Source organism: Cokeromyces recurvatus (genome assembly GCF_025118155.1).
Source record: "Cokeromyces recurvatus strain NRRL 2243 chromosome Unknown BX663scaffold_13, whole genome shotgun sequence".
Classification (NCBI taxonomy): domain Eukaryota; kingdom Fungi; phylum Mucoromycota; class Mucoromycetes; order Mucorales; family Mucoraceae; genus Cokeromyces; species Cokeromyces recurvatus.
Window position 1 is genome coordinate 319,428 of NW_026251399.1, and position 23,695 is coordinate 343,122.

Consider the following 23,695-nt stretch of genomic DNA (forward strand, 5'->3'; position numbering starts at 1 on the left):
TTTTCAAGATTGAAAATATAAAAATTATTTTCTTTTCCTTCTTTTATTTTATTTTATTTCATTTTATTACACACAAACAATACATTTTATACGTAATTATTTTAAAATAAAATACATTTAGGTTTCTCTTTTATATTGGTTATGATTTCTTTGCATCTCCAAAAGTGTAATTATCGGAGCAGTGCTTGATACTTTTTTTTTATTATTATACTGTATCTTTTTTTCATATAATATCTTTCCCCTCTATCTTATTTAAGTATTTATTTATTTATTTTTTCATTTATATCATTGATCACACTTATTCACTATAAATATATAAATGTACATTAACGGCTTAAAATATGCTTGCTCCACTTGCATTAAGGTAAAGAAAAAGAAAAAGAAAAAGAAAAGCTTGTAGTACATTATTTAAATCTAAATGAATATATTTTTTTAGGGTCATCGTTCTTCCCATTGTAATCATACCGAACGTCCTTTATTTGAAATTCGTAAAAAAGGTCGTCCTGTTACTCAATGCGCATACTGTAGAGATCTTCGAAAAACAAAACAAATACATATTAAATGTGCATGCAATGATAAAAAAGGTAAATATAAAATAACAATATATGTGTGTGTATGTGTATGTGTATGTGTATATTTATACATATAAAGGTAGCAATATTGAAAATAGTCTTTCTTCACAATATCCTTTATTAATCAAAAATAATTTATCACAAGCATGTTCTTCTTCGACTCTTGTAAATGACGTATCTCAACAAGATAATACAAAATGTACTTGTCCTGCAAATATTCATACAACTAAAGAAATGGAAGCTATTCCCATGATAAGGTCATCATCGTCTGGCTCTGTTCCTCCTACTACGAGTACTCAACTAGAAATGCCACAAGATACTTTATTACAACAAGCGCCACTCTGTCCTACAACAAATGAGGAAAATAGACCTTATTCATGGGCGTTGATCACTACGTCTACTCCTCCTCCTCCTTCTTCCGCCAATCAGGATGTGAATTTATCTACTACTAATAATCCTGTACCATTTTCACAATCATCCCCATTTACTGGTAACACGACTGATATGACCTTCAATCATCATGATTACCTTCAGCTCGGGTTCACTTTTCATAAGCCACCCTCTTCCACTCAAAGGTTTCTAGAGGGTAAACCTAGGTTAAAACGTCGATCTACATCGAATAGTAAACGTCATCAACAATCCATGTCTACTCTTATGATGGCTGCTTGTGGTATACCGATGACGATGGCTAATTTAACGATTGATACGAATAGTAGTAGTACTAGTAGTAGTAGTGCTAGTTTAACAACACCTCCTTCATCCACTCTATCTCCTGAAGTACCCTCTTTTAATAATCCAAATATGGACTTGCAATTTGATTATCTTACTCAACAACTTGAAACATTGTCTAGCCATCATCCAGACACTTCATCATTGAATGATGTAGAAGAATTTACAACTATCTTGAGCAACATACTTCTTCCTCAAGTCTCTCATCCTACTCCTACTCCTACTCCTACTACACCACCACCACCACCACCACTACTATCACAACAACAACAACCTATAAGGTCTCATTGTGGTAGTTTTGTACCTCTTTCAAATTGCTGTCAAGATCTTGGTGTAAATGGAGGTGAGTCTGTTGTCATCACCATCACTCCTCTACTTACTGATCCATCTAAACAACAAACAAATACAACTACTAGTACTACTACTACTACTACTACTACTCGTATTGTTACATGTTATTGTGGACAGCAATGTATTTGTCCTGGTTGTCTTGTACATCCTGGCAATTTTCTTTTAGGAAATGATCCTTATACAGGTTTATTACCTTCTTCTTCCTCTTCTTGTTATTGTTCTGATGAAGAAGATACGTCAAATAAGACAACGATGATAGTAGAAGCAAATACAAATGATATATTTAATTTAAATAATAACACCAATTATATGTCATTTTCACCATCATAAAAAAAAAACTCGACTAGAGAAAGAGAGGAGAGGAAAGAAGACCTACATGTCACTCACTATTATTTTGGCTCTCTTTCTCTCTTATCCTTTTTCTTGTTCTTCTTCTTTTTATATACACATCTATAAATTTGTAAATAAATAAAAAATAAACTATCTTCCTTTTAGATATGTATAATGCCTCATTTCTTATTACTCTTCCTATAGATGTAAATTATGTCCTTATGATTGGTAAATAATAATAAAAATGCTCATGTGTTTATTATATAAAGTTTAATATGTATCATGTTATTTATGAACAAGAGACATGTTAATAATTCAATTATTTACAAGCTTTATTATTATGTCATACTTGTGTTGTTCTCTTATATTAAAACATTCCACATAAAACTCGTGATGATTAAATAGTATCCATCATTTTATCAAAAACGTGTTTCAATCACAATTGCCTATCAAGCCACTCTTTTTTTTTTATATATAAATATATATAATAAATAACAACAAATGAATGAATAAATGAAAAAAAGAAAAAAAAAATTCTAAATAGTTGTAATATGATTTGGAAATTTAAAAACCAATCAAGGCCATTAAACCATATCCAATTGTAGTTATACATAGCATTGCAAATATGCTAGAAGGTACACCATTGACTAAGAAATCTTTTGTAGTCAAGTAAGGTTTTCCTAGTTCATCTTCTTGTGATATGGCATTCATATTGGGGAAACCAGATACAGGGAGTCCCATAGCTGCGGAACAAACGAAAGCAGTACCCTATAATAATTATAAATACACAAACTAAAAAAAAATGTATCTTTGTGTAATTACCATAACTAGCATTCTCGGTTGAGGATCTGCTAATTGAGAGCCTACTTCAGCAACGATAGGTAACACGATTAAAGCTGCTACAGTATGACTAATAAAAGTGGCAATAAAAAGAACTAAACAACTAAATACAAACAGAACTTCAAAAGCAGAAAGCCCTTGAACCATATTTTCAATCTGAGAAGCAATTGTCTTTAATAAACCTGAACTTTCAACTGCTTTACCAAGAGCAATTCCACCCATAGCAAGCATAATGACATTCCATAAAAAGTTATTAAAATCATCTTTAGTCAATAAGCCTGTACCAAAGAAGGCAATAAGAGGAATGATGGCAATAACACCCATATCACCAAAGATATGTTCATAAGAGTGGGCTAAACACCATAAAATGATCGTAATCAGGGTCACCATGATAACATAGATTTGTGTGCCTGTAATAGGATCTGTATTGGCACGAATCGTATGTATTTGTGGTGTCTGCTTTTCTGGATTATAGTTATATAATAACCAAAGCCATATAATCAAATTACCAATGATACATAAAGGAATAGAAATAACAAACCATTCTATCCAAGAGGGTGCAGGTGTCATATTTTGAATAGCAATAATATTTTGTGGTGATGAAATAGGGGATGCCATACCTCCAAGGTTAGATGCAAGTGCAATACCCATAATAAGACAAGGGCCAAATTTTGAATCTACTGGTAAAGTACGAAGAATTGGCTATATAACATGAATTCAGTATATCCCATTGCTCTTTTCTCCCTTTTTATATATAATAAAATTTACCTGAATTAAGGAAAAACAGAGTACGGGGGCAGCTACATTACTGATCCACATACTTGCAATAGTAGCCACCATCATATTTACAAATAAAACATAATTAGGACGAGTTCCTGCCTTTGATAAAACAAAAGTAGCCATTGATTTTGCAATGCCAAATTTACTCAAAGCACCTGCAATAGAAAACCCACCTAATAATAACATAATAACTGGAGAAAACATAGCTGAAAATACACGTTTAGTGGCATCAGGAGCATCAAGTCGACTATAATGTCCATCATCAGAACGCATTACACGTAATATAATAATCAAAAATGGTACAAGAAGAGCAGTTACAAATAAAGGCATCACCTAATAAATAAAGGTAAATATCATAAAAAGCATTCTCCCCCCTCTCTCTCTCTCTCTTCCCCCCTTTTTTATTTATTTATTTATTTATTCATCTTACTTCTCCAGCCCATAACATACTAGAAAAAACAAGAATTGCCAAACAACGGTTTTGTTCAATATTTTCAAATATATGTGCTCGTAGCAATACAGCAAACACAATGATACTAACAATCATATACAGATAATTCATAATTTGTCCACGAGTGACATGAAGAGTACCGAAAGGAGTATGTATAAAAGAGGGCTTTGTGTCACTTAATCCAACCGTCTGTGTCTTTCTTTCTTGACTTATCAGATCTCTCCAAACCGTATTTCTTTCCCAGACAATATGCTCCCGCAAATGTGTCTTTAATTCCTCTACAGCTAAATCCAAATTATTACCTGTAGCCAAAATAGCATAAGCTCTTTCTGTCTGCTGTATCTTTTCATTTAACCTTGTCTTTGTCTCTGTCTTGAATGGATAGGCCTTTGTGACATAAGTGGCCATATAATAGCGTTTCAAATTACCATTTGTAATTTTATCATATTTTTTTAAAATTTTTGCAAATGCGGTCAGATTAAGTGCCACAAAAGATTTCAATTCGGATAATAACACAAACAGATCGACAGTGCGCTTCCTTAATTCAACTACATCATACATAGCCTCTCTAGGCCACACTAGACCGGGTCTTTCAGATGTAGACAATAAGGGTGTCTCGTCTGTCATCATTGGGTCTGTATCTATCACATTCTGAGAAATAATATTAGGAGGCAAGAAAGAATCACCATCTACATTCGATTCTCGTCTTGGCAATTGGTTTGTATTACTTCTTACTCTTTGCCCTACTACTTCTGCCTCATGTTCTCCTTCAATCAAGGGATTGTCATGATTTATGCTTGATCGACGTAATTGAGAAGCAATGTAAGCATCGAAATTATCAAGGTTTTCAAAGTCACCAATGAGTTGACTCATTTCATCATATAGTTCAGTTTCCTTTTTTGCATAAAATTTGATGATCCTCTCAAGTGCCTTGTTAAGTGCATCAAGAAATTTCTGATTGTCTACTTCAATGGGGCTCTCTGTGATGAGGGCAGTATGTTCTGATGGATGACCTTCAATGTCATCCACTGAAGCATTTTTATTAGCGATTCTTTCTTTTTCAAGTAAATAGATTAACTTTTTGAGGTTTGAATAACTATAGAATGCAAATACGAATGTTTTTTTTTATTATTATGTTATGTTATGTAATGTTTCTATCAATAGGATATTCTATTATCTACTTACGGAAGATAATAGTCGGCCCAATCTGGGACAGCATTAAATTGTATTTGATGAGAAAATTTCATTCTTCAATCCTTATCTTTATTCAATTCTAAGAAAAAGAAGAACAAGAAAGAAAGAAAGAAAGAAAGACGGTGTATATAAATATCTGTAAGACTTAAAAAAGAAAAAAGTGTAATTTTGTACATATTCCAGCGTCAATCATCGGCATTTTAAAATGAAGAGTGAAAGATGAAATTCAATTTATTAGCGGATTCGTTGTTGCTTTTCAATCAAAAAAAAAAAAAAAAAAAAAAAAAAAAAAAAAAAAAAGAATACATGCATATACACACATACAAATATACATCACCTCCTAAAGCATTCTTAAATATATTAGTTAAAAGCTTAATACAATTTCGACTAAATTTAGAAATGAGTCTGTATTATCCTTAAATCTCCCATTGTAACCAAAATGATTATATTTGATAGAAAGCCTCATTTTACGGGATTCAATTCTCGATAATAAACTAGAAACATATTCTTAGCCTTCAATCATGGTTTTATATACAAATATATATTCTTTTTTTTTAAAAGAAAAAAAACTTAAATAGATGTATTATCTATAATAATGCAAATTCATTTTAATTCTGAGAACTTCATATAGGCTATTCTGCTGGTAAATAGTACTTTAAGGAGCGGTATTCAATTTCCCTTTTTTTTTTTTTTTTTTTTTTTTTTTTCTTATTAAAAAAGAGACTCCATACAACAAATAATAACTATAGAAGATATGCGCAAGCACAAAATACAAAACTACATTCGTTGATAATTTTAGTTAGAATTCCAAGAATTAGATGGTCTCATGTTTAGTTTATATCAAATGCTGTGACCTATCAGTAGTAAAACTTGTATCAGTCCGAGACTTTTTTGATTTAATTGATACATTGTGGAGTTCTTCCTATTTTATTCAGTAGGATGAAATGGAGCCTTCTTTTATGATCAAATTATATGAACTTAGTAGTAGTAAAGGAGCTGATCTTTTCTTCTTTTTTTTCATTTACATTCTGAATTGTATATTAAAACAACATAGACTTTAAAATGATCAGATAACTAAATCAAGTTTGTTAATATTGATGAAGATTAGAATCAAAAATATATCTTTTTTTTTTTCAAAAAAGAAAAATGATTCCTTATTAGGATTTATAACGAGTCTTGTATAGTGGTAACAATCAAAAGCTCTAATTAACCTTCTTGATGTTATTTTTTCAAAGTGTGATACATCATAGCACTTTTTCTATATCACGTTCGATTTCCAATTCTAGCCTCCCTCAATATTCCCATAGGTCAGAGACCTATTTACATTTACTTATAACGACTATTATCTCTGATTAGCTTCTTTTATCTTGCAGTAATTGATGTAATATATAATATCTGAAAGATGTGATAAAAATAAAATAAATACATATATACATGTATATTAAAAGGATACAAATCATGAAACAAGAATGTTTATATTTAACTATACATTTTTCTTCTTTTATATATATATATTTATATATAGATGAAGTAATAAGTATGAATTAACATACATGCTTTATTATAGGCGTGTGTGTGTTTAAGTAAATTTATAATATGTGAATGTACATTGTTATGATGACTGAGATTTATACTGTTTTATACGATGTATGATCTGAAGTCTTATTTTATATTTGAACACATCTTTTTTTTTTTTTTAGAATCATAAACTGATTTTAATATTTGATTAGATTAAAATCGAATCTTTTATATATTTTTGAGAATGAATAACAGTACTAAAACAATATCTCACTCAGTACCATACCCATATCATTTTGAAAGATTTATTTACCATCATAACACTGTTATTCTTCATTTAGCATTCTTCACAAACTCTGCCTCACTCTTTGAAAAATAGATAAAAATAGAAACAGTGAGAAAGCCACATGGAATGCTGGAGTAATCTTAAAAAAAAAAGAGGGGAGCTGATGACAATGGACGGTTAAGAATATTGTACTTGTGAAGGGGAATTTTTAAAAAAGATACAACTACTAATATAATCAATAAAGTGCTAGGGGTGTTTTCTTCTTCTTCTTATAATTAGTGAAATCAGTTCGAAAAACAAGTTAAAAATAAAGGATTCTTATTAAAAATTTTATGTAAACAAACGAGATAAAATGTAGAAAATATAAAGATAAACTTGCATTAATACAACAAAGATTTATAACCTATAGGACTACGATATCTTTAAACCTGGAAAATGATGGACTAAAATAAACTTAATCTGTTCGCAAGTAGTAGAGGAATTTTGAGTAGGTAGTCGAATAATGGGAAGCGGAAAGTAAAAGATAAAGAAAAAAAAGCCATACTAGACATATATCTATTTACATTATAAATAATCAAAATTTGGTGCTTAATATATTTTTTTTTCAGAGCGTATAGCTAGTATATTTCTTTCAGTATTATTATTTGACTAGAGGAAAGTAAAGCATAAGTTAATAATTATCTAAAACTACTTTTTATTATGATTATCCCAAAAAAAAAATGTACGTGAGCCTGCATATACGATCTACTTCAGAATAGTATATTATATGCACAATACTTTTATTTTTAAATATAAATAAATATATAAAGATAATATGTATGTTTTTTATATCAGATAAGCATCACGATATAACAACATATATAATACTATGATAGTATTTTACAATTTAAAAAACAAAGGTCTGATTAAGGAGGGATGAAAGGAAGCTGTGATCATATATCAATTTTTTGACTTAAATTAATAAAGCTTTTTTTTTTTTTTTTTTTTTTTGCATAAAAAGCTCATTATAATTGTAACGGTCGATTGTGTTTTTAATATATAGAATACATTCCTATACTACAAAATGTGATATATAAACACATATTATTAGCTTTATATAAATATAGATGTATATCAATGATTCTGGAAAAAAAAAGGGGGGGGAATAGTAAATTTTACAAGTAGATTGGGCCTTTTATTTCATCTTTTTTTTTTTTTTTGTTCCTTTTTTTTTCTTCCTTTTCATATTTATACATATACTTTTTAATTTTTTTCTATACATGAACAATTCCAGAAAAGTTATTTATCAAATAGGAGAACATAGTAATGAAGAAACAATAATAGCTGATAAATCTGAGCCATCTTTAATAACTAGCATTAGTCTTAGTTCTACTGGTTCAACAAGCAAAAAGGCTAAGCGATTTAAACATTGTTCGCTTGCATTCAAAATTATCGGACTCTTTATGATTATTGGTATTGTTCTCATCGTTGCTTTTTTACCAAATTATATTCGAAATAAAAATTTGGAAAAAATGAATAATAATAATACAACAGATCCAACAAATGCTCAGTTACCTAAAAATCTGTAAGATTTAAAAGAATTACACAGAAAGAGTTTGCCGCACACACATAGATAGACACACACATACACATATATTGTGAGCTTATAGAAAAAAAAAAGTATTATAAATTTAAATAGATTATCTTGTATGTTTAGCCATCTTATAGAAAAACTATATATACTACTATTCTCTTATATCAATATATATAGGTACCCTTTTCTCCTTCCCTTCTTTTCTTTATTCAACATTAAAATTGTTTATATATTACATTCTTTTTGTTTTAAAACATAATACAAATATTTTTTCACCTGCTATTTCTCTCTTTCTCTTTTTTTTATATCTTTAGAAAAAAAAAGAATCATTCTCATTTTGTTCCAATACATGAATCACTGTAACGAATAATATATTCTAATAACAACTTGGATACACCTTTTTTTTTTGTTTCTGAAAAGGGACTCATAATAATATATAGTTTAATAAATAAACCAATAAACTCTTTTTTTTTTGTCCCTACTTTATATCTCTAGCTCTTTCAAGTTTATATTGAAACTAAGCATAAATATACTTATATCTCCTAATGTTTTCTCGGTTGGAAAATCAGAAAAAAAAAAGGGTAATATCTCTTAATTAAAGAACTGACTCATCCAATTTCACATAAAATAAACCTTATTATTAGTTTTCATCTTTTATATAATATTTGAAGGGTTAATTACACTAATAAAGTTATTAAAAATAAGTCATTTTATCATATACAACAGTCGCTAAAGGATGTTTTTTTTTCTACAATTCAATTTATTTATTTGTGTTAAACAAATATAAATAAAACAGAAAAAAAAAAGGCTGATCTTTTTTTTTTTTCCACCCAATTATCTATAAGGTAGGGGGGGTAGAAAAAGGGGAAAAAAAAAGGTAGCCAATTTAAGCAGGACAGAAAGTTACAGTATAACCTTTGCTATTGCTACAAGCATACATGGAAGTGCTATCATCATAGGCATAAGTGTAAACATCAGGACAGGCATTCTTGACAGGAATAGAATATTTATTAGCCTTACAGACATCAGGAGTGCCGTACTCACCAGTACAACAATATTCAGGGGTACCAAAGGCAGTACAGGCGGACTTACAAGCAATGACATTACCTTCAGCATCCTTAGCTTGAAGTTCGGCAGGGCAACTGGGTAAAGAAGAACAAGTAGGTGCGCCACAGTTATGACCATTACTAGAGACACCATTAGGAGTAATGGAGATAGGTAAGTTAAAACCATCTACAAAGGAGACATCATAATAATCTTGGTTATTGGCGCCATTCAAGAGGAGTTCAGCAAGGGATGCAGGAGCACCTGGTTGGCAATCGGTTTGACCAGTACAATTTTTTCTAGCCCAAATACGGCCACCCCAGTTAGAGGGAACATGAATTGGAGTTGAGCTGCCTGCAGCTAAACTAACAGAGTTTGCATTTGGTCCTTGATTATTTGTCAATTGATTTACTTGAATTGGATATTCACAATTATTCTTCACTGTGATTGTGACACTTGAAGTGGGTGCAGCCATAGCAGCAGTGCTCATGCCAGCAAGAGCAGCAACAAGAGTAACGAATTTCACCATTATAAATATGTTTAAATTGTAAGTCTATAGATAAAAAGTTCGTATATAATCAATATATACGAATATAATATAATATATTTATATAAAAAGAAAAGTCTATGAATGTATTTTTTTTTTTGAAAGGTGAATAAGTATACCTCTTTATATATTTATCTTCTGAAACATTGACTTTTATACTTTTTACTTGTGGATTCTGGACTTTAAGAAAAAAAATTTTCTTAAAGGCGTTTGGATAAAATTGGTTTGCTAAGTTTTTCATCTATATTTGTTTATACACGTAAAGAAATTATGTGTGTGTGCGTGTATCATGTATTTTGTATGTACCTGGAACAATTTTATTGATTCCCGACAAAGATGATAGGATATGTCTTATTGTTTTATCTATAAACATGCTACAAAGATCATACTTGCCAAGTATAAAGCTAATAATGGGGGGGGAGTAGGAGCGACAATCATTTCTAAACATTACAAATTAAAAGATTTTTTATTTTTTATTTTTTATTTTTGGTGGGATCAAATAACATTGTACCTTAATTTTTTTTTTTTTATTTTAAAAAACAGATTTAAAGCCAAGTGATATTTGTTTAACGATAAATTATAAAAATGGTAGTCATGAGACAGCTGTCATATACATACAAATATGTATATGTGTATAAATATACAGATACATTTTTTTTTTTTTTTTTTTTTTTTTTTTTACTATTTTTATTTACGGGTCAATCTATATATATATTTTTTTTATATATTTATATACATATATGCCATGTCAAATAAGTAAATATATTAGAAATATATATTTATATATAATATGTATATACTTTATATGTGTATATTTATAATATACATGCAAATATATATATATTTTTTTTATGAGAGAAACTTTATTTAACATATTTGAATAATAATGAGGGGAGGAAAATGTAAAATACAAATATAAATAAATTTATTTCCTAATTATATACGATATGTTTCAGAATGATGGTGTCTAAAAATTAATATTATTTTATATAGTACATATGCAACCGCTCATAATACATTTATGGCCATGATTTAACTCTGCGTCATTTATCTTACCATGTTTTATTGCTTTTATAAACAAAGCTTCACATTGAATATGATTTTTTATGGAATGTACAAAAAAAAAAAAAAAAAAAAAAAAATAAAGTTTTATTTATTTATTTTAGTCAATCTCCTTTTTTTTTTTTTTATTCTATTCTATACCCCTTTTTATTGTTATTATTGTTATTCTTTCTAATTATTATAAAACATAATTATTCTTTCTTTCTTTCTTGTGTAATTCACTCTTGATATTTCATTAAACAAACTCATATGACAGAAACTTTAAAGACAGTTTATGCAATCCATGATTTCAAGGCAGAAAACGAGGATGAATTAAATTTTCAAAATGGTGAAGCAGTTATTGTTCTTCAGAACGATAGTGGTTTCGATGATGGTTGGTGGAAGGTAATATAGAATAAACATAGCAAAAAAAAAAAAAATAAAAAAATAAAAAAAAACTAAATTTGAATGATTATAGGGTCAAAACACAAAAGGTGAAATAGGTTTATTTCCAGTCAATTTCATTACGTTTCAGAAACCAGTTAATACTCAACAAGTATCAGAACAACAACAACAACAACCTTATACACCTGTATCAGCTTCTGGTGATATATTAAAACAGGATGTACATTCAATTACAGAGGATCATAAACAGCAACAGCAACAGCAACAGCAACAGAAACATGATTCACTTATTTCTACGCAATTTTCTATTGATGATCCTGTTACATCTTATCTAACCGATTCTTCAAGTTGTTCGACATCATCAAGTAGCAGTGCTGTTTCTTTTGATAACACTGTAAATAATAATTGCAATACACTAAGAAGGTTGATAATAGATGCATCTTTTCTACCTGAATTAAGCTCAACATCACCAGAAGATTGGGGTGTGAATCAAGTTGAAGTATGGTTGAAAGCAATTCATTTTGATAGTATAGCGACCAATTTTAAATGTAATGTTAGGGTGACATAAAAAAGAGAAAGGGGGGGAGAGTGGGGGAGGAAGAAGAAGAAGAAGAAGAAGAAAAAAAAATGAAGGGTTATATTTCTTGGTTCCTTATTCATATTAATACAATATGTATCCATATACCTATAGTACAAGAAATTACAGGAGATGTTTTATTAGAATTAAATATGAATTCACTTAAAGAACTAGATGTGCCTACTTATGGAAAGAGATTTAAACTTTTTACTGCTATTAAAACACTTCGAGAAGAATATGGTTATCGACCTGCACAACGAATGTCAGATAGCTACTTTATAAATAATCCTCGACGAATTTATCAGAAGAAAGATATCCTTTCAGCATCTACTATTTCAACTAATCCTTCTCCTTCTAGAAATATGTTATTAAATCATCATTATCATCCCTTAGACGTTTCTCTATCTAATTACTATTACAACTCATCGCCAACAAAATTTTCTGAAAGACAAAGTAAAAGGAATCAAAATCGTCATCATAGTAAATTCAGGAGGAATATGTATAATGGTATATTATATAATAAATTACATATTATTTTAATAATCATATTCAATTTATTTTTACATGCATTATCTTTATGGGCACAGACGAATCTTTTAATAGAATAAACTCTTGTATGTCTCCTATTTCAAATTATGACTGTATATCAATAAATAACCAACACGTAAGGAAGAAGAATAAACAGAGAGAGAGAGAGAGAGAGATAACAAATGAAATTAATATTAAATTTCTTATAGCATCATAACTTACCAGCATTATCAAATAAAATGTAAGTATAAATGTCAATATAAAGATCAATTTAAATTTTAAATTACATGATATTGTACCCTTCTTTCCCTTTATACGACTCCCTTAATAATCATATGATTATATATTTATAGACATATAGACTTAACTCATCAATTGCATAACCATCCAACAGATGTACCCATGATTAGGGATAGTTCACTGGAATTCTATTTTAATAATCATCAAAAAAACACAGATGTGGCCCCTGACATGGAAGGTTGGCTTTATAAACAAGGATGTAAATATAAAAACTGGAATAAGCGTTGGTTTGTGCTAAAAGGTACCAATTTATTTTATTTTAAAAGTCCAACGGTAAATTAAGTTATATTATACACATATAAGTTGAATATTATCTCATACATATTTTTTTTTTTTTTATGCATTAACAATATATTAGGATGTCCGTATGAAAGGAATCATCAATTTAAGGGGCTATAAAATTATAGCAGATGAAACAATCCAGCCTGGCAAATATTCTTTTAAAGCTCAACATGAAAAGGAGCGAACATTTTATTTTTATACCGAAATTGATACCATTATGAAAACATGGGTCAAGTGTCTTATGAAAGCAACAATTTCAAGAGATTTCAATATACCTGTATTAAGTTCTAGTTTAGTTCCTACTGTTTCATTAGACGTTGCTCGTCGTATGCGACCAAGACCTCCTTCTATTTTACTTTATAACGATACTACTACTCGAAATAGTGACAATAGTGATCTTCCTTCCTCCGACACAGCATCTTCCTATATGTCAGTCGTAGAGCATAACTATGAACAAAGTTTCCAAGCTTCTGATAAGAGTTACTCAAATTCTATTGTCAAACCATCAAATGCAGCTGTTTCAGATATGAGAACTGTGTCACCAGATTATAGAGACAAACCAAATAATCAGGATTCGGGCTTTCACGATCGTAATAGTACAATAGAACAAGCGCATTTAAATAGAGTGATAAATGAACAAGAGAATAACGGGGAAGCAAATTTAAACGGACATATAATTAAAAAACAAAGACAAGAAGAAAAATCGACACTACGTACCTCATTTACTTCATGGACTGCAGCAGAATATATTCAATGGGTGAATACCATTAGTAACCCTAATAAAATTTCCCAATTGAAGGATTTAAAACAAGGGGATATTTTGATCAATTTATTAGAAGAATTGAGTGGTAAACAACTCAAACAATTACCTCCATCATCTACTGGTACTAATAGTATGTTGATGTTGGATAACATGGTGGCTGTTTTCAAATTTATGAGCATGGAGAACATTGATACAGAGGACCAATTTACAATAAAAGGTAAAAAGAAAAAAAAATGATATTGTATATACGAATATAATATAAGGAGATTGACTTTTTATATTTATATACATATATATTCATATAGATATCTTGGATGGTAACGAAGAGATGATTATGCTCATGTTACAGGCTATCCTTAAATGGTCCATTCGTTCCAACAACGTTGCTTAAACATAGCTCCTCTCTTTACACCTTTTTACGCAATAATGTTCCTTCTTTTAATCCTCTTTTGAATACATATTTTATACAAAAACAAAAAACACCAGAGTTTGACAGACAAATATTATACCTAAAAAATTTAACAAGATAATATAATAATACCTTCATATATGTATATATACATATATATAAGAACATATATTGTTATATATAATAAATATATTGTATCTCACACACTAATAGTAAATCATGAATTCCTTCATTTTTATTATATAATGGAATGAATGTTTATATGTCACAAAAAGAAACGATACAAGAAAATTTGATCTTCATAAAATAATAAATACATATTTCTTTTTTTTTTTCTTTTTCATTTTTATTATACACATATAAATGTTGAGAAGCTACCATCAAACACTACTAATTGACCTTAAAGAGCCACAGTAGCGTTAGCGAATCTTCTCATTTTACGTCTGTCTTTGGTGACTAGAACTAAATCTTTTTTTCTTATATCTTAAAGATGTAAACATCCCTTAGAAGAAAAAAAAAGAAAAAAAAAGTTCCATGCTACCATTGCCGATACAAAATAAGAAAAATAAAACCGAATTTCTGAGTCAAATAAATAATATTAGTCATCAAATTGTGGTATAAGTGTTATTTTATCTTTTTCTTGCAAGGTTTCTTTATATGTATAAAAAAAAAATACTGGGTTTTTATTTCTTTTCTTAAAAAATAAAATAAAAAGAAAATCAAATAAAGTCAAATGTAGCCTGCCTTCTAGAAAAAAAAAATAAGCAAATACTATTTTCCTTTTGTTATTGGTTTGTTTTTTTCTCCTTTATCAAGTTTGTGGAATTGTTTTAGTATTGCATTTTAATGAAGCGCCGATTTTTTCATCTTTAAATTTTTCCAAACTAGCTCATACTAAATGGAATACAATAATCTTCCCCTCTCTCTCTTTTTGGATACGAGAGAAAATGTGTAAATAAGAAAGGGATTACAAGGAGAGAAGCTATAATCAAATAAGTTAAAATAGAAATATGTCACTGATGTTGGAAGAACATAAAGACTGTTACTATAGTGTATATGCCCATATCTATCTTGGATAATAATAGAGTTATAAGGTTAACTCATAATATTTGTTTGCAAATAGATCTGAAAAGTGTATTAAGCATGCACATGAGATAAGGCATTTCATATCTATTCGTATAAGTAGAATTAAGAAGAAGATTGAATGATGTGGATCTTCAATTTATTATAGTGGATAGAATATGGTTCGTATGGTGTCCTCTTTTAAAAAATACATGTATAATTTCATCTTTTTGACCAAAGCTAGGCCTAATTGATTCTTTCTCTCTCTCTTTTTTTTTTTTTTTTTTTTTTTTTTTTTTTTTTTTAATACATGAACTTGGCCAACTTATAAGCCTCTTTAATATGTAAGTTGTCTATGTACTTCTAACTTGAGAGAGAGAGAGTCTTAAAAATAGATACATATGTATATACATATGTATATACTTGCTGATAAATATGTATGTCATTACAAAGGAAGGAATTATCACCATCACTTTATAATAAATAAAGCGAGTGTCACTTATGTTATCTTTTGAACAATAGTAAAAAAAACTAGTTCAAATCCTATAATGTTGACTCCCTCCCATCCTCTCTCGGGCCCAAGTATATAATTAATATAAATGACTGGTTGTATCAATTAATATAACAGCTTCTTCTGTGTTATTTTGGATGATTTAGATATGTGATTCATCCTCTAAATATTATATTTTAATTTGTTGCAACTGGCCCAGTAATATTAAAAAACTGCATCTGGCGGTATTTTAAAATAATAATAATTTTTATTGCGATTAAAGAAGAATTTTATTTAAAAAATTAAAAAATGACCAATCAGCACACAGCATTTATATATGTCCTGGTCAGATCACTATGGAAAAAAAGGAAAGAAAAATCTTTTTGAAAATGTTGAAGTGTATGTATAAGTGAATAATTTTTATTACAGTATTTCTAATTCAAATTCAGAAGACGTTATTATTTTTTTTGGGCGAATCAAAATTTATTTTCAGAAACTTTGATTACCTTTTTTGGAAGAGGCGAAAATGGAAATCAGACAAAGGAATTCGAGAGACAAAATGTTAGTCGAACTAAAATGCAACTGTAGGCTAACAGGTCAGCTATTTTTTTTTTATCTCTTACATGGATGCTACTTGCAAACAACCTTAAGAAGGTTTAGCTAACGCATTATAAGAAAAATCCATCTTTTGGTGTTGATTTAATTGTACAATGGGAAACTGGCTCCCAATGACACGTATGGAGCGTAGTCAGGTACTCCGCTGGCGTCTTGGTTGGCTCCCTGGTGGAAAACCTTGTCCCTATCTTTTCCATCCTGCAGTTAACCTTTCTCGTGCCCATGCTACCGAATGTCTGCACATATACCGTCGTTTACAAATGCCCAGGTCCATCAAAGATCCTCTTTCTTTCTTACTAATAAATGTTTCATCTATCTCTTCCTGGTCTGTACAATGGCCTGAAATTTGCCGGATCCTACATAAATTGGATCATATTTTCCATGGTGAAGATCTTTCTCCCACTCCAACTGATATCGGTGCTAGTTTGGTGAAATGGTTGCAATGATAAAAATGCTAGTGTTTCTGTCTTGTTTCTAATTTTTTTTTCCTTTTTATCTATCTTTCTTTCGTTTTACTTTCCTCATTATTTTTTCTTTATTCTTCAATACTTTTTTTCATTTTCCCTTTTGACTCTTAGGAGGTTTTTTTTTATTAACTCTTAACTTCGCGAACTTATTCAGACAGTGCAGTTATTTAAACTATTGTGCTCATTATGACCACTTTTTTTTCCTTTAATAAATAAATCATTTAATCGTACAATGGGAAACCAATTTATGACTGTACTGAGCAAATTTAAGGATTTTTTTTCTTCGATTTAGGGGTGGATTCTTAAAAACAGTCAGCTTCTCGAGCATTCGTACCATTATAGCACTACACGATGTAAGAGTGGGGCTCAAAACTCATTTTCTAATCATACCTATATCAAACCTTAGGAGCCAAAGAAAAAAAAAGGATTTGAGATCTCTTTGTCTCTTTAAACTGACAAGTTCATTTCTGTATTCAGCCAGTCTAAGAGAAACACAAATAAGTAGATAGTCTGCGCTTGAATTATATAACTAATAAGCAAGACATCTTTAGTGATAATCTTGTGATGTAATCTTCAATATATCATATCTTAATCCTATTGTATTGGATGCCAGGTCGATAATTATGTACAAAATTTTTGCTATTTTTTTATCTTTCTTTTATTAATGACATGTACACCCATATATCCTGAAGTCGAAACACTCATTGCAGCAAAAAAGCTTGCAAAACAAGAAAGCAGTTTGAAGCTTTGGAAAATTTACTGCAAAAGAACAGGCTATTTTTGAACTCTATATACACAGATGAATACACTTGCAGAGTCTCATTTTGTCGAAAGACAAGTGAACCTTCTGAAAGTGCTTCTCTTCAGTTAGATAATTTCAATCAAGAAGAGATTAATAAATATTTCAGACCGTGCACTGTAGACCCCGGCCGTAAAAAATGTATTTGTATCTTATCATGGAAACAATGATATACGAAGTCTTTCTAGTGCATAGTATTACAATATGATGGGAAATATGAATAGACTTAAAAAAGAACACAAAAGAAAGCAAGAATTAGGTTTAACTAAAATTGAAACTGATATCCCAACACCAAAAACAGTATCAACAGAAGATTACCTTCAATATGTGACATACATGATGGAGCATATGAGCCGCTTATTTGAATTTTATGGGTTTAACACTGCAAGATAACGATGGAAAAAACTATGTTGGCTCTCAAATCGCTATAGAAACAAGCGTCAATATTTTGTTAAATGGAGGTAATAAGAATAATAAGAATAGAAGAAAGAATACGAAGAGAAACAGAAGAAAAAGAAGAAAAGCCAGAAGGGCTGAAGACAATCAAGAGGAACAAGCAGCTGCTAATTCACAATTGAAAAGGTGTAAGAAGAACAAGAGCTGTTTCGAAGAAGGCGATCACAAGAAAATGCCTCTTGTAATCTTTGGTGATGGCCTTCAAAACAAGGATCACATCAAATTCAAAGGTCTTCGACGCGGCGTTTCAAGCAAGATGTATGGGCAATTAAAGCATAGAGAGAGATTTGGAGAGTTGTTACTTTTAGATATTAATGAGTATAAAACCTCCAAGGTTAGTACAACGATGTTCATATATCACATGTCCTAAACAGCATCCTTATAGATCTGTAACTCTTGCTTAAAACAAGACCTCAAAGATCTGAAATGTGGGGAAGGTGACGATGTCAAACGAATCCATCAAGCATTGAAGTGCAACACTTGCAATATTTTTTGGAATCGTGATGTGATGACATTCAAGAATATGTTTCTGATTGCTTCCTCAATTTGGAATGGGAACGATCGCCCTACTATCTTCACACGACAAAGCGCCACCTACAATGTGGTTGCCACGTCTCACTCCGGTGAGGTGCTGGCTTAAAGATTTTACAGGTAAGAAGTCTTTACGAAAAAAAAATAGCAATTTTTTTTTCTGAATCTCATCTAACGTTCTGTCCCTCCTTTGTCCCATTTTGCATCTGTTTCTGAATTTCCTTTTTTTTATTCATAAACAAACTATATGAAAATTAATTCTAATTTGTCCAAAAAAAAAAAATACTAACATCGTCTGAATTTGAAGTAGAAATACTGTGCGGACACTTTTCATCGGATTAATGATATCCGGACAATATTCTTTTTTTGGGGGAGGGAATGAAAAAGTTGGGGGGGGGAGAGGGACGAGAGGAGTCATGGACGCCAAATTTGACTGAGTAAAGACTAAACAAGAAAGCAACTTCAATTAGAATCTTTCTCTTTCCGAACAAAACGTAGCGAGATGGTAAGATGATCATTCATCCATTACAATGAAAGATAATAGATGGATGTTATACGAGTTAGAAATAGATAGAATAAGAAAAAGAAAAGGGATAAATGAATAACGAAAAGAATATGACCATGGATAAATATATTCATATTAATTTTTTACAATTCGCACCTGTCATTGACTTTTTTTTTTCTTTTTTTCTTTCTTCGTTCTTATTTTCCCCTCTCTCTCTGCCTCGACATTAACACTACTGTTCGATATTATGGATAGGCATTATTGATTATTTCTATTCGTATAGCATTCATCATTGTCAAAATATACAATTCAGTTCATTAATTTATATTTTTTAAATGAAATAGCCTAAACAAATCAAGGATATTAAGGAATTCCTCGAAATTGCCCGTAGAAAGGACGCCAAGTGTAAGTTTATTTTTATTTTTTTTGTTGAAGGAAACAAATCTATTTGTTGAGTGATTCTGATTTTTTTTTTTATAATAGCTGCTCGTGTTAAGAAGAACGCTGACTCTGTCAAGTTCAAGGTTAGATGTTCTCGCTACCTTTACACTCTTGTTGTTAAGGATAAGTCCAAGGCTAACAAGCTTAGACAATCTCTCCCTCCCTGTAAGTGTTGATTGAATGTTACAAATGAGAAAGATTACTAATATTAATTATTTTAATTTAGCTCTCGTTGTCAATGAGATCTAAATGGGTTAACAATATGTTCGTTTCAGTATAAATTTTTTTTGTGCACTTGTAAACCAGACACAATAAAAAACATTTGTATTTGACTGCATATTTTTCCAAAAAAAAAAAAAGAATAAATCATTTTATTATTTACTTTAATTGTTCATTCGCTTAATTCATATTCTTCTGAAAATGATAACATGTCATTAGTAGCTTCCATTCTAAGTTGATCTTTAACAACATCAATTTGCATTAAAATTCTCTCAACACCTGAAGTTAAGGGCATGTTGCGTAAAACCATTAAAACATGATTAACATAAATAGCCAATTGATCACGAGCATCTTGAGTTAATAAGTGACTAGATGGAGATTGATAAGGATCTTCATAGGCTATTAAAGGTGTTACTTGGTCCAAATATATTCTGTCTTCATCTGATGCTGGCCTTAAATGTGCTTGTGCGTAACTAAGAGCTTCTGCAAAAGAAGAAGGTGTTACACATCTAATGATCTCTATAAAATGTTGGCATTTTAGCTGAAATAAAACACTTCGCAAGTGGGGAATAAATGATGGATGACTAGGTGAAATGGATTCATGCATAGCTAACAATGGAAAATGATTTCTAATTATGTGTAAGGCCATTTCAATATTGCCCTGTTTAATAGCATTGCTTACATCTAGGTAATAGCAGGTCATAATGTGAGCATATGACTAATAATAGTATTATTCTATATTTCTTTACGTTGTCTTTGTTCCACCCAATTCCAATAAATAGGCCCTTAAAAATAGATACATACAGACATATAAGCATATAATTACTCTATAATAGAATCAAAACGATATTCTCACCTTCATGATAATCCGTCTTTACTTTAATAAAGAAAAAATAAAAAAAACATGAGTCAATTACAGAAAAAATACGAGTGATAATAACCTTTCTACTAAATGTGTTACCATATTTATGTTCAAATTTGCTAATACTTTTCAGAAAGGCATTTGCTGTATTTCGATATTGTTCATGAAACAGGTATTCCATGACTAAACCATCAGACATTTGCCTTAAATGGATTTCATCGTGATCTATTATATTAGTAGTAGTGTTATCCATATTGAATAAAAAAAAAAGGAAACTAATTTAGGAAATATTTCATTTTAGTACATACGAAAAAATTATATGCAGATAATGTAGCAAGTAAAAGATTGAAATAAATAAAATAGACTCAATCAAAATTATACTCTTCAAATCAAATATGATATAACAATAATAAAATGTTGTTGTTATGGATACGTATTACTAATAAATGATTGGATAAAAATTAAACTGGAAATACGAATCCAATCAACATTTGAAAGTGTGTACCTGAATAAGAAAATCCATTTTTTTTTATGAACCCCGCATTTTATACTATTCCAAATAAATTGTAAGCCTTTTTTTTCTCCTTTATTTCTCTTTTTCCATTTTTTTTTTTTGATTGGAAAATATAAAATTATATTTATTTAAATATTTATATTTAAAAAGCAAGAAAAGTAATATAGAATTATATTTTATTTCTACTTTTTTGTTTCTATTACAACACAACAAACAGAGTCACAATATATAATAGTAATATACAATGACATTTTCAAGAGGTAAAATAGATGCCAGTTTTTGGGAAAAAAAATTTTTTTTATTAATATCTCCTTTTTATTGTGCCACTTCACATTAGAACCCCAACAATTCACTCGGAAACAATTGGAGAAGATGAATCAAGCTGTAAAGGATGGTGATAAAGATGCAAGGAAATGTATTATCATTGATAATAAATTATATGATGTGACTGAATTCATTGAAGATCATCCTGGTGGTGAAGCCGTTTTAATGACTCATATAGGAAAAGATGCATCAGGTAAGCAAATATTTCTTCTTTCTTTTTAACTAGGAAAAAAAAAGAGTAAGAAGAAAGTATGTACTCACGTTATTTAATATATATATATATGTATAGATGTCTTTCATGCTATGCATCCAGATACAGCTTATGAAATATTAGCAAATTATTATGCTGGTGACTTACTGCCTGAGGAGGTAGAGGATGACAGAAAGTTGAATATAGATGAAAATAATAATTCTATCAAGTTTGCCGCTGAAATGCGTGAGTTACGTGATAAGCTTAAAAATGAAGGTTATTTCCATGCCAGTAAACTTTTCTATGTTTACAAGGTTTTGTCTACTTTGGCTATTTGTGGTGTTGGTTTAGGTCTTTTGTATGCTTATGGACGTACATCTACATTGGCTGTGGTAGCTTCTGGCTTTATTATTGGTATATTTTGGCAACAATGTGGTTGGTTGGCACACGATTTTGGTCATCATCAATGTTTTGAAGATCGTTCTATGAATGATATATTACTTGTTTTTCTTGGTAACTTTTGTCAAGGCTTTTCATTATCATGGTAAATATATTAAATAGAAGAAGACCTATTATATTCATATTCATATTCTTATATATAAATATACTAGGTGGAAAAATAAGCATAATACACATCATGCAAGTACAAATGTTCATGGTCAAGACCCTGATATTGATACTGCGCCTGTTTTATTATGGGATGAGTATGCCTCTGCAGCTTATTATGGATCATTAGATGAAGAACCTAATATGATTTCACGTTTCCTTGCTCAAAGTGTTTTACCCTATCAAACACGCTATTATTTCTTTGTTCTGGGTTTTGCTCGTATTTCATGGGCTCTTCAATCTTTGCTTTATTCGTTTAATCAAGGTGCCATTAATAAGTCTGCTCAAATGAATTTATATGAACGTGGTTGTCTTATTTGTCATTGGATTTTATTTACTTATTGTACAATTGCATGGAATAGTAGTCTTTATAATATGGTTCTTTTCTTTTTAATTAGTCAAGCTACAACTGGTTATACTTTGGCACTTGTATTTGCATTAAATCATAATGGTATGCCTATCATTACAGAAGAGAAAGCAGAAAAGATGGAATTTTTTGAAATTCAAGTTGTAACTGGTCGTGATGTATCCATGTCACCTTTAGGCGATTGGTTTATGGGTGGATTAAATTATCAAATTGAGCATCATGTAAGCACTTCTTTCCGCCCCCCTCTCCCCCTTTTCTTTTTTCTTAGTTTTTTTTTTCTTTGTTTCCTTCATTATATACTTAATTATTTATAATAATAGGTTTTCCCTAATATGCCACGTCATAACCTTCCTAAAGTAAAACCAATGGTGAAGTCACTTTGTCAACAATACAATATCCATTATCATGATACCAGCTTTTTCAAAGGAACATTAGAGGTATTAAAAGCTTTGGATGTCACATCAAATCTTTCCTTACAACTAAGTAAGAAGGCTTTCTAAAGGAGGGGAGTTCGAGTCTTTATTTAATATCCATTCGTTTATAACAACAACAATAATAATAATAATAATAATAATAAAAACATAAGTTTTGGTTGAAGTCATTATTCATGAAATTAGCCACCAACAACAACAAGTTTAATACATTATTTACCGAGCAGTGAGTTTTTTAATAAAATGACGAAGTAGTCATAGTAATGGTAGTGATGGTGATATCTAAATTAAGAACA

General features: G+C 29.9%; 9 protein-coding genes across 9 annotated transcripts; 6 read left to right on the forward strand and 3 right to left on the reverse strand.

The window, feature by feature from the left end:
• Window positions 1-319: 319 nt before the first annotated feature.
• BX663DRAFT_435233 (copper fist DNA binding domain-containing protein) lies at window positions 320-649 on the forward strand (the record flags this gene model as incomplete). Its single annotated transcript, XM_051523106.1, has 2 exons — window positions 320-364; window positions 437-649. 2 exons carry the CDS (start codon window positions 320-322, stop codon window positions 647-649), a joined length of 258 nt encoding a protein of 85 aa, XP_051382669.1.
• BX663DRAFT_66459 (uncharacterized protein) lies at window positions 424-2,216 on the forward strand. The gene is made up of 2 exons (XM_051532277.1): window positions 424-584; window positions 656-2,216. Exon 2 carries the CDS (start codon window positions 807-809, stop codon window positions 1,980-1,982), a length of 1,176 nt encoding a protein of 391 aa, XP_051382670.1. The 5' UTR covers window positions 424-584; window positions 656-806; the 3' UTR covers window positions 1,983-2,216.
• Window positions 2,217-2,374: 158 nt separating this feature from the next.
• Window positions 2,375-5,434, reverse strand: BX663DRAFT_454775 (SPX domain-containing protein). The gene is made up of 5 exons (XM_051523829.1): window positions 5,239-5,434; window positions 4,033-5,149; window positions 3,591-3,935; window positions 2,805-3,524; window positions 2,375-2,750 (listed from the first exon to the last, which is right to left on the reverse strand). Exons 1-5 carry the CDS (start codon window positions 5,298-5,300, stop codon window positions 2,547-2,549), a joined length of 2,448 nt encoding a protein of 815 aa, XP_051382671.1. The 5' UTR covers window positions 5,301-5,434; the 3' UTR covers window positions 2,375-2,546.
• Window positions 5,435-8,310: 2,876 nt separating this feature from the next.
• BX663DRAFT_552092 (uncharacterized protein) lies at window positions 8,311-8,619 on the forward strand (the record flags this gene model as incomplete). The annotated part of the gene is made up of 1 exon (XM_051531336.1): window positions 8,311-8,619. One exon carries the CDS (start codon window positions 8,311-8,313, stop codon window positions 8,617-8,619), a length of 309 nt encoding a protein of 102 aa, XP_051382672.1.
• An 811-nt stretch (window positions 8,620-9,430) lies between these two features.
• Window positions 9,431-10,288, reverse strand: BX663DRAFT_510137 (thaumatin). The gene has a single exon (XM_051527714.1). It carries the CDS (start codon window positions 10,195-10,197, stop codon window positions 9,511-9,513), a length of 687 nt encoding a protein of 228 aa, XP_051382673.1. The 5' UTR covers window positions 10,198-10,288; the 3' UTR covers window positions 9,431-9,510.
• Window positions 10,289-11,398: 1,110 nt separating this feature from the next.
• BX663DRAFT_510139 (uncharacterized protein) lies at window positions 11,399-14,764 on the forward strand. Its single transcript, XM_051527715.1, has 8 exons — window positions 11,399-11,661; window positions 11,735-12,209; window positions 12,353-12,745; window positions 12,826-12,902; window positions 12,976-13,007; window positions 13,120-13,339; window positions 13,425-14,328; window positions 14,417-14,764. The coding sequence occupies exons 1-8, from the start codon at window positions 11,527-11,529 to the stop codon at window positions 14,500-14,502; spliced, it is 2,322 nt and encodes a 773-aa protein (XP_051382674.1). The 5' UTR covers window positions 11,399-11,526; the 3' UTR covers window positions 14,503-14,764.
• A 4,622-nt stretch (window positions 14,765-19,386) lies between these two features.
• Window positions 19,387-20,170, forward strand: BX663DRAFT_66532 (60S ribosomal protein L38). The gene is made up of 3 exons (XM_051532278.1): window positions 19,387-19,445; window positions 19,790-19,850; window positions 19,929-20,170. Exons 1-3 carry the CDS (start codon window positions 19,443-19,445, stop codon window positions 20,060-20,062), a joined length of 198 nt encoding a protein of 65 aa, XP_051382675.1. The 5' UTR covers window positions 19,387-19,442; the 3' UTR covers window positions 20,063-20,170.
• A 98-nt stretch (window positions 20,171-20,268) lies between these two features.
• Window positions 20,269-21,570, reverse strand: BX663DRAFT_510150 (CTLH/CRA C-terminal to lish motif domain-containing protein). The gene is made up of 7 exons (XM_051527716.1): window positions 21,473-21,570; window positions 21,279-21,406; window positions 21,252-21,255; window positions 21,067-21,192; window positions 20,962-20,982; window positions 20,855-20,890; window positions 20,269-20,789 (listed from the first exon to the last, which is right to left on the reverse strand). The coding sequence occupies exons 4-7, from the start codon at window positions 21,164-21,166 to the stop codon at window positions 20,278-20,280; spliced, it is 669 nt and encodes a 222-aa protein (XP_051382676.1). The 5' UTR covers window positions 21,167-21,192; window positions 21,252-21,255; window positions 21,279-21,406; window positions 21,473-21,570; the 3' UTR covers window positions 20,269-20,277.
• Window positions 21,571-23,593, forward strand: BX663DRAFT_510154 (delta-6-fatty acid desaturase). The gene is made up of 5 exons (XM_051527717.1): window positions 21,571-21,741; window positions 21,819-21,998; window positions 22,095-22,539; window positions 22,607-23,189; window positions 23,289-23,593. Exons 1-5 carry the CDS (start codon window positions 21,726-21,728, stop codon window positions 23,466-23,468), a joined length of 1,404 nt encoding a protein of 467 aa, XP_051382677.1. The 5' UTR covers window positions 21,571-21,725; the 3' UTR covers window positions 23,469-23,593.
• The last annotated feature ends 102 nt before the right edge of the window (window positions 23,594-23,695 follow it).